At 38.4% G+C, this 19,645-nt stretch overlaps 1 protein-coding gene across 1 annotated transcript in view; it reads right to left on the bottom strand.

Annotated features, from left to right (window-relative positions):
• GLRB (glycine receptor beta) overlaps window positions 1-18,838 on the bottom strand; it is a gene marked incomplete at both ends in the record, with an annotated part of 51,495 nt that extends 32,657 nt beyond the window's left edge. Inside the window, 3 exons of the mRNA XM_082482809.1 lie at window positions 3,500-3,567; window positions 6,197-6,303; window positions 18,717-18,838. Of these exons, the coding sequence (XP_082338935.1) occupies window positions 3,500-3,567; window positions 6,197-6,303; window positions 18,717-18,838 (297 nt within the window). The remainder of the gene's footprint in view (window positions 1-3,499; window positions 3,568-6,196; window positions 6,304-18,716) is intronic.
• Between the last annotated feature and the right edge of the window lie 807 nt (window positions 18,839-19,645).

The raw sequence follows: 19,645 nt of genomic DNA, 5'->3' as shown, positions 1-19,645 counted from the left end.
TATTATAGCCCTATGGGTATGCATACCAGAAAGGAGCTATCTCTAGGAACCCTTGACTGGTCGTCCAGTCTATAACAGTTACTAAATGTGACATAATCACATATTATCCCACAAATCTGCAGTCTAAAAACACATCTGCAAAATCAGAAGCAGAGTTAGCATGGGGATCCTACTCAAGTAGTCTAATGAGCTAGAAGGAAACAAGTTACAGGATTCAAGAAAAAGGGAGCTTACTGGAAGGCAGCAGCTCTGGTATAAGCTCTTCTCCATTTTAGCCGTACAAATTCTTATCCACTCTGTATTTAACTAATCTTTTCTTTAGTTTTTCCAGGTAACTTGTTTGACGTGTGAAAATGTCACAATTCTCTCAAGTATTCAGCAACACAGCATGAGCACTACCCTTTCTACACACAGCAAACATTTACCTTTCAGTTTCTTCACAAGGGCTTGATTAAAGCAATACAGGCGTCTAGGCATAGGATCCACCCCATGGGTCCTATCTTGCTTCAAACCAATATTACTTCAAACCTATCAATGCTTTTCTATAAAGAAATTCTCTTCTCTCTTAAAACTAGGTAATCTCTACTCTTTTTTGGTGAGGATGAGCCAACTGTATAGGTAAGAATGCAATCGTCATGGGATCAGGAGGACAGCAAGGAAAAAATAAAATAATTTTGTGGGGTTCCTGAAATATGTGAGGAACCAGCCACCACGATGTCCAGGCGAGGGACACTGTGGGAGCCTGTTGACGAGTTAGGCGTTGCAGACTTTAAGCCCAGAGCTGGCTATTTCACTGAAAAGTCTAAGAGTGGGATACTGGACATCTTGTTGAAGATATTTTCTTCTGCATCTCTTTTAACAGCCTTCTGAATGAAAGGAGATGAACATGCCGAATGGCCTTTCCTCACTGGCACTCAACACGTTTGTTTGTTAAGCCTTCTACCACCACCCCACTTCCAGTTACCTGGCACCCATGGTTATTTTTCTCCACCCTTCCATCACCCAAAAGAAGGAATCATCCTTTTAGGGTGGCCAAAACAGGATGCTTTACCCCTGCATAGATTTTGCAAAAGCCTATGAATTCAGCTGTTACAGCCAGAGGTGGCTACAGAGCCAAGAGTCATCACGATACCTCATCGACTGAAATACTTAGAAAGATATTATTTTACAGATTTTGCTAGCAGTAATGGTATCACTCCACCAGTTTAGTAGCTTCTGGTAACTTTAGAGACAGTCAAGAAATCAATATTCATCGCGATTCTCACCACTGCCTGAGACAGTGGAGATGCAAACAGCCACCCTCCTCTCCAACACCGAGGAACATTTTTCAGCAGTTCTGTTACTGCGTGACAATGTCTCTCCTTTCTGAATGCAAGAGGCCCCTCTGGATCTTCACAGAGTTGGTGCCTCAGCTCCAGGAAACACTTTTCCCGTGATTCTGGAGGTACAAGTTTCTTCCTAGTCTAAGGGACTTGCTTCTACTGTCTAGTGCGCTACCCAGACCACCTGAAGACACAGCTATCCCCATGAAAGCAGTGGTTCCTGAATGTCCACTCCAGCAGGAAGAGCTTCCCAAGTGATCTCTGGAAGGACAGATTGACCGTTCCTTTTGTCAGTGCTTCCTGTGACACTTTATGGCAACCAAGAAGTAATCCAAAATTCACATAAACACGCTTAGCTAACATGTGATTGGCTGGACACAGAAATCTAAATAAAAGCATAAATTAAAGTAAGGATGGTGTCTGAAACTCTGAAATATGGAGGAGAGCATGACTTATCTTACAGAACCTCCTAGTAAATTTGTGAGTGACCGTATCAGGAATTCACAGATAGTCACACATGCATTGCTGTAGAGAGCACACTTAATTTGAGGTGTCGGCGGGGGGAGAGCACACCCCTTACATTCATGTTCTGTTATTATTTGGATCTGGGTAAATTGTAGAAAAGCATCTGTAAAAGTCACTTTTTAAAGCATGCAATAAATTTCAGAAACTTGAAAAGGCCATCTGGCCTAATATACCTGCCATCTTAGACACTTCTCTCACTCCTACTTTCCTGCTCTTCCTCCCTGCCCCTCTTTAAACTTCAGTCTCCTTCTTGTTTTCAGGAAATAAATCTCGAGGTATCTTCGGCGTACTTACATTCTTTGTTTTAATATCACTTCCCACTAATGCTATTAGTTGACATACTATCATTTGCAATCAAATCTAAATCTTTATTCGCTCCTAATTAAAGAAACAGAAATTTCTGGCCAAGCTGTTCAAAAGGTGTTTCAACCATCAAATATGTTTACCTTTGAGTGGCTTTGCAGTCCTACTGAAATGTCATTAGGGTATCGTGTAAGCCGGTTCTGAATTTTAAGTGGGTACTTAGTGAATTTTAAGTCCGTACTTCCACCACCAACAAAAGGTGTTTTATTATTTATTACCCCTATTATGGTTTATTGCTTCTCTGCCAGCATGAGTAGGAATGCTGCGTTAGACGCAGCATTAAAAAGAGCAGCCTGGTTTTGGGAACTGCCTCAATGCTTTGGATGCAGCAGATCACCAAAGTTATTTCTAAATGGGATGCTCAGGGAGTGCCTCAGAACTCCCACGCTAGTTCATGCCCCGGCTGTGGCTTCCCACGTACTGGCAAAACATGGTGTGCTCCCCTCTTTTTTACATAAAAAAAAAAAAAACAAAAAACTGATCAGGTCAGAACATCTTCAACAATTAAACATCTTTTTTTTTTTTTTGCAATATTTTTGACAGTATGCTTTGGAAATGCCATTGCAAAAAAGACCTTCAAATCCCAAAATATTTGAAATGGCTTTGCTGAAATTACTTTTTATTTTGAAATTGATATTTGACAAAAAAGTCAAGTTTGTAATGAGGATTATTTGGTGCTGCTATTGACTTGTTGAAATTTTCTGACTGAAGTGGAAACACACTTTTAGAAACTTCACTCCTCAGTTTCTCTCTCGCACACAGTAAACAAACAGGAGTAAGAGTACGGTCAGTGATGATTTACTCCTTCACTCCTTCTCCTTCTGTTCGTCCATGAGTTACACCTGTCCTCAGAACTCCATAAAACAGAGAACCCGTATGCTTCAGCCTCATGCGTGTGTGTTCTTTTTCTCTCATATACAGTCCTAGTATTTTCTTTAGGCATACATGAACCAACCTATATATTCACTCTCAGGAAAACTACTTCATTCCTCTGAACTTAATAATTTAAGGAAATAAGTGTATTTCTTGCATCTTAGAAACCATGGATTTCCTTTCATGTACATCAAATTCTAAAAGCTATGACAATGTGTGGACAAATATAGAGTGAAACAGATTAACAGGTTTATGACATAAAGCACAATCAGTCTATCACTAACCCCATTAACTCAATTCTCAGTGTCCGCAAACGTAACAATTATCTCTACTTTATAGCCCATAATCCTCAGCCTGAAATTTAATTTAATAAGAAAATCTCCATGTGTGCTATATCAATTTCATTTCAGTCTTACCATAGTTGTCTCTTGAATTGACCCAAAGCTGTTAATGAAGATGTTGACGGCAACATCAACTGGAATGCCTTTAAAAAAAAAAAAAAAAAAAAGATTTCTAGTGAACTGGACAATCCAGTAAAGGTATGGTATCCTTCATTTAAAGTTTCTTTATACAGATATCACAATATAAAATGTTTTTTTATAGGGTCATACAACTTTATCTTTTCAACTTAGCATATACACAGTTTTCAAAAGCTGTGGTTTCATCTATTTCCATTGAAAGCCAACAGAAATCACAAAACTTTTTTTCAACCTAGTGATACGAAAACAGGAAAAAAAATAATCCTTAGTCTAGAGTGCTAAGCTTAAAGCATTTCACAGATCATAAATTTGAATAATTTTCAAATTCCATGATTTTCTGTTACCGCAGAACGCGCAACACCGTGTTACTTCTGCACGCAGTGTAATGGATAGAGCCAATTCACGTTTCTAGCAGTGGACGCTTTTAACTGTCAAGGTCATAACGACGATCTACCATCCCAAATTACCCGCTTATGATTTACGATGACACATTTACTTATGTTGCAAGAGGATACTCCTTTGTGCAAGTCAAGTACATAACTGGAAAGTATGAATACAGGCAGATAAAAATTGTCGCGTGCAGCTTTCGCAGCCCCCTAGCCCTGGTGCAAGAGAGAGCTGCTCCGTTTCACAACGGTTACCAATTTGCCAAGGAAAATTTCTAGGAGCCAGCAGCTGTGACGATATCAAGGCGGACTGGATTTTTTCCTCTTTTCCACGGCCAGGATTCCTGTAGTTGAAGAGGGATGGTGTGACAGCTGCTACGCCTGCCCTCTGTCACCCTGCGGGAACTGATTGGCAGTCATTTGATCTGGTGTTAACAGAGAGTTATCACCAAGCAGGGAGAAGTGGCCTGATGGTTGTGAGAACTAATTATGGTCCACTGGTTTTATTTAGCACCTTTATGTTGAGAGTGTCAGTATGTACACTACATGCATGTATCTGATCTCCTTTACACTGTTACAAGTACTTAATTCAGTGGAATTCTTCCTATTTTCAGCAATAAGAGATATAACAACATGCAATGACTATTTTGACAAAGTAAGCAAATAGAAAGTAATATATGCCTCATCTAATAGTTTGCTTGTCTGCATACAATATTTCAGTGTACATTTAATATGTAAATTCAAACTCATTCTCTCGGTTCACCAGAAAATCACCAAGATAAAATTTCACTTTTTTCGGTTAAATCAATTTTTGGTTTGGGGTTTTCTTTTGGCTTTTTTTTTTTTTTTTTAAACCAGACCAGTTAAACGTGGTGCTTTTGGGGTTATGCAATAAGCATAATACTTTTTTTTCACACCTGATGCATGTGACAGAGCACCCACTACACCACTAGCCACCAAGGGTGTACTATCTCTTCCAGATTTGAATAGGACATGCCGTCCAAGACAATCACTCATGCGTGAGGAATGTTTTAACATGGGCAAACCACTTGTCAGAAAATGTTCTTTTTCTTCCACCTCCCTGTGAGTTAACATCGCGTGTCCTCCCTTTTCCTTCCATCTTGATTCTTACCAGACTGCCAGCAGGGTTATCAAAATATAAAGAAATCTGCAATATGCTTTGTGATTTCTCATGCTGAAGAGCGGGTAGAACAGAGGCTGGACATTTATTCTTTGTGAAAAGGCTCAGTGCTGAAAACATATAAATAAGATTCTACAGAGATTAAGAAAAAAGCAGGGCACTTGCTGAGAACTGAGTTTAATACATTTTTAAAACTTAAATAAACAGAACATCTGAAAATGGTCTCTTGAAAAGCACGATAAAGATTATAGATTTCCAAATTTATCATACTATTGACATGTACGTTAAAATATCTTTTTATGTATGTATAATTAAACACAAGTTTTAGAAAGAAAGAACTGACTTCTGTTAAATGCAGTGTCTGTAATGTAATAAAATTGTCTATGTCTTTTTCCAGCAGGGAAATAATCTAATTCCTAGAAAGCGTAACATACAGCTGTATGAATTGTTAGAAGTGTTGCAAAGAATATGCATTCCAACCTTTTTTACATACCTAAGGAAATCACATTTGCCTACATGGAAGATTCCTACGACATTTGACTACCAGGGAGATGTTTTAAAGTCAGAGAATGTATTTAAATTCATTACCTATTTGAAATTCAAAAGTGTGTATGCTGTATTACAAACATATCTTTATAGGGTTTAATAATGTATGGTTTCCAAATAGTGATACTGCTGACCTTAAGTTTTATGAAGTCATCTTAAAGGATCTCTTTAAAGGATCTCTATAGCAAATTTTGGTGTTTTAAAATACTGTAAAGTGGAGATACTACTAAAGACTAACTGAAATGTAGGGATAAAAACTTATTCTATAAAAAATCTAATTCTACTTTTAAAAAAAACTTTTATAAAACTATAAAAATGATAATAACAATAATAATAACAAAGCATCACATCCTATTATGATCATGACATCCTAGCATATTACCTTTCAGCTCAAAAGTGCAGTTTCACACTATCTAGGGAAATTCCCATTTAAAAAAAAAGAACAAAACCAAACCCAGAAACTTAGGTTATGAATATTATCTCTGTATAAATTTTCTCTGTGTGAAAAGAGCAAAAGTTAAATTCCAAAGATTAAAAAAAAGGCTGAAATATATAACAAACCTTTGAAATTAGGCCTTATCCTGGGATCATAACTGAGCAATAGCCTATTCAAGATATTGCTGGTAGAATTAACAGGTACTCTTGCAAGGTCTTCAGCTGATTGCTGGCTGTAAAAACAAGTGCATTAGTTACTATTAAGACAGAAACAACTGTGTGCTTAAACTTAAGTAATTTTAAAGTCATGCCATAAATGCCATTTAATGAGCAAAGTTCAGTATTTTCAGGTTCCACGCCGTATAGTCTTCCTTTCCTTGTGACGTGTCAGCATTTTTCAAGAAACTGTAACAAACACGAAAGCTCTCCTATGTGCTCTTTTTACTGTAAGCTTGGCAATAAATAAACTGCAATTCACGAATTGTTTCCTTCCCCCCTAAAACAGATATCCCGAGGGACACAGTTTCTTCCTTAGCAGAAAGCGGCCACCCGAACTATTTTTAGGGAGCGTCAGATTAGGACCAAAAGTAAACTGACAGGCACCTCGTAGGTGCCAAACCACGCAGAGGCTTTTGGCAGTCTCCCGCCCTGGCAGGCCGGTGCCAGCTATGCCAGGGAGAGCGGGAGCCGTTGCATAATCTCATTGTCAAGTGCTAATAAAAGCTTTGTTACGGAAAACGAGGCCTCCCACTCTCAGCTGGTTTTGCAGGAAGAATTTAAGCATCTCCGTTTACCTTGCTGTTATTGGGCTGGGTGTTAAATTAAAGGCCTCGCTAAAATTAGAAAGCACCTGTGACAGGTAAATGTAGCTATGAGAGTAACGGGAAATGGAGCGCAGTAAAAAGCAACGAGGGTGCATCACTCCCCACCCCGAGTACTTTAAGCACCCAACAGGCTGATAATGCCACGGACATGAATTTATGTTGTCTGTAGAACCTGTCCAGTGACGTTTTCCAATTTGGAATCCTGTCTTATAATCACTTTTCCATTCATTTTATGACGACTGCTCTGCTGACTTTCTGTCATTGTACTTTAGTAACGAAGATGCCATGTAAAAGACAAGCACCCTGCAGAGGCATGTCATATGCACCGACACTCCTAACTCTAGCAGAGAAAGGTACGAACAGATTTTAAAAAATGATCCAGCTTATTTCCCATGTTTTCAATAATCAGTGTCAGCTGCCGTTGCTGCCTTTAACCTGCTTAATTTCTTTTTTTCATTATTCTTTCCCAGCTTGACAGACCTACGAGTTATTCTTTATAACGACTCAGTTCACCACTACTTTTCTTCTCATCCTTCAGTTTCTTTCATGTCCTCTGGGATTTCTTCATTATTCAAACATTTATTGAAGAAAATATTAACTCTACAAAATTTTTTGGCCGGTTTAAAAAAAAAAAAAAGTTGCATGAATGTATCAGACCTCCAGACACTCAATTATAGTAGCTCCTGTTCAGCATCTTCCTTATTGACTGCTAGGAAAATAATTAATTAATAACTAACTGTCACCACTGTATGATATCACTATTTGATTGAAAACTGGAGACGAGACCAGATCCTAGCCCTTGCAAAGCCTTTATGAATATAAAATCAACTGTTTTAACTCAAGCCATAAGGGAAACTACAGCAGCAACTGAACAGGATCTGGTAGAACTTACTATGCCTTCACAATGAGATTTAATCTCATCAGTTAACATTTAACAGCTAAAAGGTTTATAAATAAAGCTATAAAGGAGTTCCCTATTATTGAAAACATGTCAACCATTTATGATAACATAACTGCATTTTATTCTATCATAATCTCCTTGATACCCTTTGAGCATTTTATCCTTCAGAAACAAAATAATCAGATTTCTGTTTTCCCTGTTGTATTCAGGATATTTCTGAAACCTAAAGCTGCATATGTGTTTAACTGTTTGCTGGTATTTGCTTGACGTTATACACGAGGGAGAAAAGTATGTCTAAACGCAGCTACATCAGCAAATAACCGCTCAACCCTCCTTAAAATTTTGGACTACTCACCAGTCATCAGCAGGATTAGTATGAATTCTGAAGGCCACCCAAAGATGTAGCTACCAAAAAAGTGTGTATCCATGAGTACAGCTTAAACTGTAACATACAGGGCAAGAAAAAACTGTGGAGCGGCATTCAGTGGCTACAGTATATAATTCCCCGCGCATCTCTTGCAAACACACTAAAACCTCTGCGACATTTAACAGCCGCGTAGGTGAACTACTTGTTCTATCAGAATTTATCCAGAGATAAATGGTCCACTAATACAGCAAGGAATTTTTTACTTTTAGTAACATACATTAACTTTCACTAGTATGCCCTTAATCTGTGTACAATAAACCTCTGCTAATTTAATATTAGAGTGCTTAAATAGCAATAGGTGTTCTAGCCCCTTCGAATAATTGGTAAATTCACCTTCAAACAATTCTCCCAGGGTTGTGTTTATAGCTTTTATATTTGACTTAGATTTGGATCATTATGCAAGCAAACTAATTCATTTCTGTAATGTTGAGATTTGTGTTCAGTTTGCAGTGATGACCTTTACCAATGAACAGGTTGCTACAGAAATAACATAAATCACCTTTGTATGCTTTTTTTGCAGTTACCACTAATTGGACAATAGAAAAACATAAAGTCATATGTTAAGGTTATTTTCCGTTTTGTAGCAGGAACAAGACAGGAAAGAAAGTTCATTTAACTACCAAAAAGGCAGGAAAACACTCTGTACACTGATAGATGTACAGAGTGATATCTGACACAAAAAGGTTCATGGCATTGCTTCCTTTTAAGTTACGCATCTTAACATCTACATCTAGATCAGATGCCCACAGAAAGTATATTTATAACAGGAGGGTTGCCTTATCACAAAAAATAGGGTTTCTTTCTAAATCATATATGCCCAGTATTAATGAAATACCAAAACAAAACCAAACAACAACTAATGAACAAACTTAAATCCTATTTTTTTTAGATTTCTGCTATGGATTATACAAAGAAGGTCATTAAATAGTGATGATGGTAATCTGAACCACAGGGGATAACATGAACACATACATTAAATATAGATGCTCATAAAAGGCAATGAGAAAAAGGGTAAAAAAGTCCGAGAAATTAAATGAGTGAGCGTCAAAGAGCAAAAGAAAGCCAAATACAGCTGCCAAGTTCGTGTGTCTCTTCAAGTAAGAGGAACAAGGCTGTAGTTTTGTGAGATCTGAGTTGCGCTGCAGAAGTATGTTAATACAAATATCTGTTCAGGCTGTTTGTTCAGAAGTCATCCACGAATTAGGCAAAGGAGATTCACTGCACTGGAAGACAGTGATGGCATGAAGAATGGGTGGCAGCACTGCTTTCTGGTAAAGAGCCTCATGATCACATCTTCTGTAAGTTGTTGGGTAGCGTTCTGAACTTATACAAGTGTCATGTGCACACATTTATCCTCATTTATATAAATTCCAAGTGAAATACAACAGCATTGGCTGTTTTGAGTTGGGAGAAAAAGCACAGAGAGTCAGTAATCACTACTTTTACAGGTGACTCTGAGTGAAGGGGTTGGAATAGCTACTGGGAAAAAGCTCTGCTGAATATCAGTTATATTTTCACTGTGGTCTTTTACAGCACGCTGTCATTGAACTACCGTCATTGAATAGTACTCATCGGACTAAACATCATCACAAGGACTGGATTTCCTTCAGAGAGTTTGCGGATCAAAATGCCTAAATTTCACCTGGAAATCAGTAAATGATGTGTAGCTTTTGGTGAGTTAAGAGGTGATGCCACTTTCAGAGTGATAGACGAGCGGGATGACTTGAGGAAACAGTGAACGGCACAGATTAGGCGCTTGGAGAAAGAGGCTGGGACTATTCCTGCCACTAAGATATTTCCCTAAAGCCATGACCGCCCCTGCTTAACTGGCCATTCTGGAATGAATTAATGACAGGCAAATGTGTAGACTACATAAGAGGAAAAGAGTTTGAGCTGAGATCCCCCTTCCTAAAAGAAGCAGTACTTCAATTTGCTAAAGGCTCTCTGATTCCTGTATATCAACACTCACACGAATTGAGAAGTTACTTACCACTTTTTCTTATTCAATCTACAATTTTGACATTTGTGAAAAGGTGATGAGCAGCCTAAGATTCCCCTTAGATTTCCACCAGTTGCAGCATGCGTTGTAATTTTAATACATTTATTTCAACTTGCGTTGAATGCATGCGGCGGAGCTGCTGGAAAGCATTAAGAAATGGAAATGCAGTAGCACTCTTCACAGTAATTGGTGAGTTCTAAGCAAGATATGGTGAATACCAAAGCATAAAGCAACAGAAGTCTCACAGTTGCTGTGAAGGGAATTTAAAAGCAAGTAATAGTAAAGCTAGAAACTACCTTAACAAGAATTTTGCCTAAATTAGAATTTTGAAAGAAAAAAAAAAAAAAACAACCACAAAGAACCCTAAACCAAAGCATGTTTTCTCTTTTTTTTTTTCTGCAAGAAATAAAAGAGAAAATAAACAGTGTTCACAAAAGCCAGAAAGAAAACAAAGTACAATTAGTCTTTCATCGTGACACATCTGTGGGATATGACTGGCCTCTCCCTGGTCTTTGAGAGGTTACTTCTCCTATCATTGATGAATAAAAGCATGACTTTAAATACCATATTTCGCAGGATATGCATTAAGGTGTCCATCTTCTCCACCTCCGCTGCAGCTGTACACATTTTATCGCTGCCTTTGAAGAACAGGTTAACATTTTAAATTGATGGCAAAATATAATTCTTTTCATAATTCATTAATCAAAATACAGAAGTGTAGATAAGCAGCTATGGATGGCAAAAGGAAGCATATATTACACTTGGTTTAACATTTATACAGCTTCCTTACCTTTGTGTTAAGCAAACGTGTCAGAAAACGTTATATCACTTTCTGGGTTATCATGACCTGAAGTTACAAGGAGTTCTTATCACAGGCAGTGTTACACGAGGATGTTTGGGGAAAGGAATATAAACAATATTCTGCGCAAGTGGAATGGGAAAACTATTCTGTTGTTTTAATTCACCTAATGCGCCAATCTCTATTCTTCAGATCACATTATGCTGAAGTCTCTCTCATTTTAGAAGAGAACATGAATATACTTGTTATTCATGGCATGACAATCAAGGGGAAAAAAAAAAGGCATGTCACGGGGAAGTTAATTAGTTAATTCACACACCATCTTATAGTACACTGCAGTCCAGACAGTCACGCAGCATGCTTATTCTATCATCATTGGCGTTTGCTCAGAGCTCGTAGCTTGGATAATCTAGCCTCAAGCTTTGCCTTTGCATAGTTCTAGATTACTGTCTGACAGATAAAAATATATATTCCAACTCACAATGTTCAGTTATCTCCAACAACAATTACTATATAATGCTGAAACAACAGCTTTTAGTACAGTTTATCTAATCTATATGATGGAAACTGACATTACTGTCACATAAAATGGCATTATATATCTGAGAATGAGAAAAGTAAGTTTTGGGAAACATAATTATCTGTCATCTCACCATATATTGTAAGTACTATTTCCCTGATATAAACAAACAGTGTTCTGATTTGCAGGCATTTGGTTTCCTGAGTGCAATAACTCAAAGCATAAAACCAGGTTAATACAAATCAAAGAGACACTATATAATTCTTCTGAGTGATCTCTGTGGTCTCTAGTATGCTTGACAGCTACATTTTCAAACTCTACCGGGTGACATCTCTATTGCCAGGGAGAATAATTGCGATGCCTCCAATGCAAAGCGATACCACTCAACTTACATTAAAACTATGGAACTCTGAATGTGCCCTCACAAATGCAGTTGACAGTTAAACACCTAAAATTAGATGTGTAACTTCGGTCCCTAAATTTGGAGGTAATCCTGCGGGGTGAACAGAGAGAAAGGTTCCTTCATACTGCAACTTAAACAGAAAGCCAGAGTGGGCACCCCAAATTGTGAAGTCTGAATTGTGGGGGTGACATAACCCATCTTTCGTCTCCTATTGCAGATAGACCAAAGAACACAGTCTCCTACTGTGGGCATGACAGCAGCCTTCCTGAAGCGGGGTGGTGTGAATAGCTCAGTTAGTGTCACTACGTCAGCTCTTTCACTACTTCAGCTCTTGTCTATCAGAAACCTCTGAGTCCAGCTTTGGTTTCACGTTCAACGTCGCTGGGGTTGGACACCTTAAGGAGTGTTTATGTGGTATTATGAAGTGCCTCGTTATTCCCTAAGCTTGAGAAAAGCAAGCTGATTCAACCTGCCCGCCACAGAGACGATAGCCCCCAAACCAGGAGAATCAGGCGAGTATGGTCCTTTTTCCAGCCTGGCTAGTACTGCTCACAGCAAGCTCACAGCAATGCTTCCATCTCTTAAAGCTAGCTTGCTTGCTCCCAGCTTACACATCTCTGCACCCTACCAAAGTCACCACCTGAGTCACCTTTGTGCGTAACAGGCGTCCTGTCGTGTACCGATGTTGCATGCAGAGATGAAACATGATCAGCATCCAGTTTAAGCAGAACCGCAGACATTTAAAAAATAATTTATCCGTGTCGTTTCCCTGTCCCAGGCTTTTTTTCCAAATGTGGTAAGTACTGAGACAATACGTGGATCTTGGAAAATCTAACCACCTTGTATGGTGGTACAAGTGGAGATATAAGCGGAAAGTTTAAGTGGAGATACATTCTATATAAATTGTCTTTCAAAGATCCATTTGGTGGAGTTGAGAACAGAATTTAGTCTTATGGTTTTCCTCATGCATAGGTTTAGGGGGTATAACTTAACCAGCAGATCCAAGTGTTTTTTTAGTCTGGAGGCTGTGTATGAAATACAAAGTCTTTAACTTTACCACACGATTGTAGTGTCTCATCACTACAATGTTCAGAATGGGCGAAACGCTGCCCACTGAGACGGAAAATTACTGAACGAGAACCAGCCTACCACGCTTGATTACTGTTTTACAAGACAGTTTAGGTTTCGCTTACATAGATTTATCTTTTACTCCCCAGCACGGTCATCCACTCTGAAAACAAATTCCCAAACCTCCTGGAATATGGCCCTATCTGTCCAGGATCACGGCTTTCCAATGAGAGTTACACGCTACAGAGTAATTAAACCGTTGACCAACTGCTGTTACTATGGGGCAACAGAATTTTTTTAGGAACCAGACCTGGGCTCTGCAATGTACTTATCTTCAGAATGACTGTGAGACGTAACTGCCTCCACAACAAAATTCAGGCTTTTCTTTCAACTTCATTCCATCTTCTCCCACAAACTATATCAACCCTCCCATCATACCTACAAATGAAAATGTTCACAAACTATCAACAGTGTCATCTACAAGATGGGAATGAAGACAGAGATGATTCCACTTTCCCATCATTAACATTTCGGGGAGGATCACATACTACAGAGAGAGAGGCCACGTATACCCAAACGCTTGATATAATCAAAAAAAGTCCTTGTCCAGGGGAAGGTGGAGAGGATACAAGACAAAAGATGTGCTTTGAACTTCTACTTTACAGGAACAGCGTGTCAGAAGCTGACAGTTAACCAAAAGAAATTTTAGTACAGGCTTTCATACAACTCAATGTTTTAAACACATCAAAGGCTTTTTTTCCCTAATTCCACTGTCTTCTGTTGTTGTTTTTGTAAAAGAAGCTGTTTATTGAACCTTGGCATCTGTGACCTTTCTAAGCTTCTGCCCTGGCAGATGGCACAAGCCATGTTTTCTGGAGGGCTTAGAGGGCCATTTCACAGTTTCTGAAGTAGCTGATATGCTTTATTGAATACAAGCCAAAATATGATTTGTACTCCCGCTTTGTGGGTAAAAAAAAGTCTCTATAGAGATCATACAGTATTTAGTTAACCATCTACATGGATATAAATCTCCATGTGGAAAAATGCATAAAGGTGAGGAGGGACGCTATTTTATAAAGCACAGTCTTGGTATCCAGACGAAAGAATGAGGTTTAGTGATTGATGTTACACTCTTAGCATTGCCGTAGCATTAGTGACGCTGTGAGATCTTCAGAAATTAACATTGTGCAAGTGAACAGCTGAGTCATACTAAAACTGTAATTAAAAGGCATAGTTGTGATTATAAGCACAGTCATTTATGATTTTGTTAGCTGCTGTTTGACACTCTTATGCCTCTATGCCTTCTATAACACCGTCATAGCCAAACTTCCCTTACCTTATAATTTCATTTATCTAGAGATCTTGCAAGTAAGTTTTGAGTAGAGGCCTTCTGGACTACTAAGGATTGTGAGAATAACAGCAGCAGCTCACACATCATAAAATAACTGAGATATTTATTATGGCATAACAAAAGGGAAAACATTTTTCAGCAGTGCTCGTAGAAAAAGTCACAGCTGAGTGTCCAACATATTTACCAGAAACAGGTATTATGAGCCATTATGAAGTTAATAAGAAGTAAGTAACAGAGGTAATACAGCTGATGGGTAGTCTACGATCAAGAAAGAGACCGAGTGCCTAAATCCATCTGTAGCTACATCGGAATAATCTGTATTCAGGATAGTGAGTTTCAAAATAAGCTTTGCAAACAGAAGACTGTAATCCACAAGATTCTTAATTTTCTTTTCTTGAAAAGGTGGATCTGTTTTGTGTTTTTTTTTTTTAATATTTCCCATGGAGACAAAAGGAAAGAGTTTTGTTACGCTAAAGCTTTGTATTTTATTGCGCTACGCACCTGTGCAAGCCAGCTTCTCAGATTTATGCTGCAATACTCCCTGTTACAGGATTTTAGGCCTAATATATCAATTTCTTTGTTAATCAATGAACGTTCAGGAATCAGACAAAAGTATAATTACTCTTTGTTTCATTTGGAAAGCCTGAGGTAAGAAGGAAAGTGATCTAAATCTAAGAAGTGAAATCTTACATCTGTTCTGAGCAAGCATTAAGTAAGAATCAAGTGATCAAGCACCAGCTTCGTGAAACCCCTTGATAAAAAAAGCTGGGAAAACCAGTTTCAGAAGCAAATAAAAATAAGACGGCCAATCAAGCCACTATCACACAATACACTGAGAAATACAGCGTTATGAATAAGCACAAGTATGAGGTTTTGCTCTAAGATACAAAATAGAATTTTCCTAATTGAAGGAAACAAATATCTGTTTACGAGATAATAATGAACTTTTTATGGGGTTTCTAATCAGCTTGTTTTCACTTTATTCTAATAGTAGTTAATTTAATGCCAGAGGGGCACATTTGGCGAAAGGCTTGTATTCTGGAGAGCCATAAAAGGAAAAGTTCAAGTTTGCTCCGTTTTCATACAAACAATTCCATGCTGAAGTCCCAAAACAGTCTTATCCATTTATTAACATCAAACTAAGGAACTCAAGCAGTAACATCAGATTCACCCTAAATCTCTCCTGGAAATTTATTTGCACACATTTGACTTTCATTATAAAGTTTGTAAAGAGAAGCCTGTTCCTCATGTAATTACCAGTGTGGTTTTTTGTTCTCTTTAGGAGGTAAAATTTAGCTTGTCACATGCTGCAAGGAAACAAAAGGCAATCATTTGTTACAATTAAGCTTTACATTTTATTGTACCAGTTACCAATGAAAATTAAAGGCAGATTAAGATTTTAAGTTATAAATGTATGTTTTCATTAGGACTTGTCTTGGTTTGAGCGACACAGGACTAATTTCTTTTCTAATACTTGGGAACGCTGCACTTTTGTAATACTCCAGTGTCTGAATTTGTGAAAATATTTACTTTACAGCCAGCTATGGTGTGTGGGTTTCAAGGTCTCAGTGTTTTCAAGCTCGCCAGGTGCAGGGATGAGGAGGAGCGAGACCCGGGCACTTGACCCAAGCTGGACAACAGGATTATTTCATACCATCAATGTCACATTCACCATAAATTAGAAAGTTTGCTGCGAAGTTCTCTCTCTCCCTTGGTGGCAGCCATCCTGAGAACTTCGTGCCCTGGTGCCGGAGCCCTGAGGCCTTCCCTTCCTCCTGAAGCTGTAGCGCTCGCAGTGTCCCACATTTGATGTCCACTGCTGGGAGTGCACAGCTTCCTGCTGATAGAATTGGCTGAGTATAATCTTTGCATATTCTGTATTGGTGTTGGGATCAATACTGGTTCTGTAGTGCTGTTAATGCTAATTATCTAATCTTATTCTATTAAATCTGTTTATACTTCGGCTCCCAGGTTTCCTTGTTTTTGCCAATTCCCTTTCCCGGGTGGGGAGGGGTCATCGGATGATAGAATGATTGTCTAAATGACAATAAATAGTTATGGGTCTCTCAAACCATAACAGGACTTTATACCATTCGATTTTATAAATGATGCAAAACCCTTTTTTTTTTTCTTTAAAAAAGAGACAATGCATTCTTCTAAAAGATTTCTTTTGTGCTTACTAGTAAATTTTTCATTCAACCACTTCCTTTGAGATTATTTTTGGTCAACCCTTATGGTGTCACTTAATTCCCACTGCACTGCACTGTGTTTTGGTTTGTTTCTGAGGAAAGATTCCTGACTTTTTTCATCGGAAAAAAGTTAAGAGTAGGCGGGCTTTTTTATAACACATAGTGTCACCAAGTTTTGTGAAAGATGATGAAGAACATGCTGATAATGGGAAGTTTGCCATCAGTAGCCTGAGTTAAGAGAGCATTAAATAATTTCACTGCAAGACAGAACTGACTTTCACTGCTCATTCACGAGAGGTCTTCTAGGTGGTAGCCACAAAACCAACAGTCCTGCAACCCCGCTATTACAAGCGGTTGAGTCTCAAGCTGTGAACTTCAGCCAAGTAAGATACAGACAACTTGTTCATTATTCAGAAAATCCAACAGAGCATAGTGCTACAGCAATTAATTCTAGCTAGCAACCCTGCACACGTGATACATCAGACAAATACTAGATTCCACTAGTGTGTTCTCAGAAAGCTTCAACTGGCTGGAAGGTAAAAGTTTCACTTTGGAAATTCTAGCAGTTATTCAATGCTTTTCAAGTATATTCGTGACAAATGGTATCGTATTTAATGGTTGTAAAATCAACTGGTATCAAGAAGAGGGTACCAGGAAATACTGTGCTTAAGAGAAAAACAAACAAACAAAAGCCCCACTTATCAAGATAAGATTACATCAGTGTTTTGAATTCTAATTAAGATCAAGTCAAGAACAGGGGGGAAATGCTGTCTGCTTTGCTGAGACCATGGAAGATCTGGATTCAGTTCCCAGCCGTGTAACTGACTTTCTGAGGACTTCCGTGCTTATGCCTGTCCTGGGAACTACAACATTTCACTCCTTGCTACAAATCCTCAGGGTAGCTCAGAACAAAAGCTCAATTCAAAGCTCGACTTAACTATTCAAAGGGGATAGAATGGGTAGGGGTCATTTCAGATGAGTCATGATCACATTTGAGACTTGTATCTTAATGTATTCAAATCCGAAGACACACCTAATTTTTTAGGTTTGATACAAAAAAAAAGAACAAAAACACTCACCATATGTAGAAACTTTCTAAAGATTTTGGGTTACAAATAACCATCACTGTCAATATTTAGAAAGAACGGGAACTTTAAAAAGTACTATTCAAACATAGCTTCTTTCTGGTTATTCTACTTATTTTTTCTTTTCTTCAGAAAAAGTCTAATAATGTTAAATAGCCAGTCTCATCTTCCAGTCTTCTTCTTTTATCATCAAAGAAGAAATGTGTTTTAAATTTGTACAAACAATTTTATCAGTTCAGGCATAGTGCTTTTCTATGCTTATTGGCAACTTATTATATTCCATCAATCTTTCCCTGAGATGTTTACACCATGACACTAAAAAGATGATCAAGGCTGGCCAAGAAAATGACAAAAAAGGCCCTCACAAATAAAACTTCTGCATTGTCCTATGGATCACAACCTAAACTGGGGTAGGCATTAGAAAGAGGGAGTATTTGAGTATTTTTAACACCAAGTAATCATAGGTGTCCAGAATACATTCTCTATTCAGCTGGGCAATCACAGATTTTACTTTCTGTATTTTTACAGAGAGATTGTTCCATAAGGGCATGCTTTATAGCAACAATCAATCCACCTCCATAAAAGTTATAGTACTGTAAATCATTGATGGAAGATGCTGAAGACCTTAGCTCTATTCAACATGCCGTAAGAATACGCATAGGACAAGCCTTCTCTTACACAACTAAGCTAACCAGAAACTGAATTTCGATACGACAGTTTTGCATCCTCCTTGCTTTCCACAGCACACCTGCAACACAGTGCTAGACAGCATCACACTGTGGCACTACATTACGATGTCCCCATAAATAGCAAGGCTGGAATCCCCCATAAAGAAAGGAACGATTTGCTATGGCTTATATATTTTCTTCCTTTAAAACAGAGGACTTGCTGAAGAACAAACACACGCAGTGACAGAACTTAGCTATGATGTTTTTCAAACCCTCTTCCTCCCATTCCCACCCCAAGTGCCATTCTTTAGCAGAAAGCTTCACCTTCTACATCAATTGCCACGTAATTTCCACTGTTAAAATACAGCAGCATTGCCATCATACAAAAGCATAAAAGAAACAAGGAACATACGATGGACATAAATACTGCTTCTTTTTCCCCTTTCCTTTCTTTGAAGACTTCTCTTTGGAATAGGCTTCTTCAACCCATAAGGAGAACGAGATGAAAAAGAAAACTGCTAGTAAGAACTTCATCTTGAAGATTAAGCTTCAGAGAAACCTTCAGTCTGTGGCAAAAGCAAAGAAAGAGGTTTGTGTTAGTAGGACTAGATATCGCAAATGGGAACACATAGCTACAAAAAGTAAACAAATGTTTCTGTTCTTTTTTTTTTTTTTTTAAAGTTTGAACTTAGTTGCCTTGGGAGAGAGAGACTGCTCAGGGGTACCTCTGATATGGAACCAACTGAGGCAATTTTCTGAGAGTCAAGTAGCTGCCCAAAGTTAAGAGAATGACAGTGAGGAACAGATTTAAGTGCAAGTTTGCTCCAATGTGTTTAAGAAAGAAAAGTGATGTCAAAAAGAGGCTGCCTAACTCAAAATCCTCAGAAACTTGGAAACAGAATTCCTCACAAAAAATGTCATGTATCAACTGCATTAAACATGGGTAAATGTGACCAACCAGTCATCTAGCAAGGCAGAGAACTGCAAGCCCTCTATGACCTTGCACAGATAAAACAGCAATCATTTCAATGCTAGTTAAGAGAAAGGCTTGAAAATTAAGTTTTATCTGCAGAATTTAAACATAAAGGACTATTTTACACGCAGTGTTCTTGCTGAGGACACAGCAAAGAAAGGGCCTTGCAAAGATGACTAAACACAATCCATAGGACTGTGCTTTATTACATCCTCTTTGTTTAATATTTTAATTTCTCCTGGGTGAAAGCTGGTGCCCCAAAGGCCAGAGACAGCCCCCCTGCCCCTGGCCCCACAGCCGTACCGCACACCCCGGGCATTTCCCATTTGCTTCCCATCCCACAGACACTTCCCAAGTGTTTTCCCCAG

This window comes from Vanellus vanellus, assembly GCF_965231255.1.
Source record: "Vanellus vanellus genome assembly, chromosome: 4".
NCBI classification, from domain to species: Eukaryota; Metazoa; Chordata; class Aves; order Charadriiformes; family Charadriidae; genus Vanellus; species Vanellus vanellus.
This window is presented reverse-complemented; position numbering and strand designations above follow the sequence as displayed.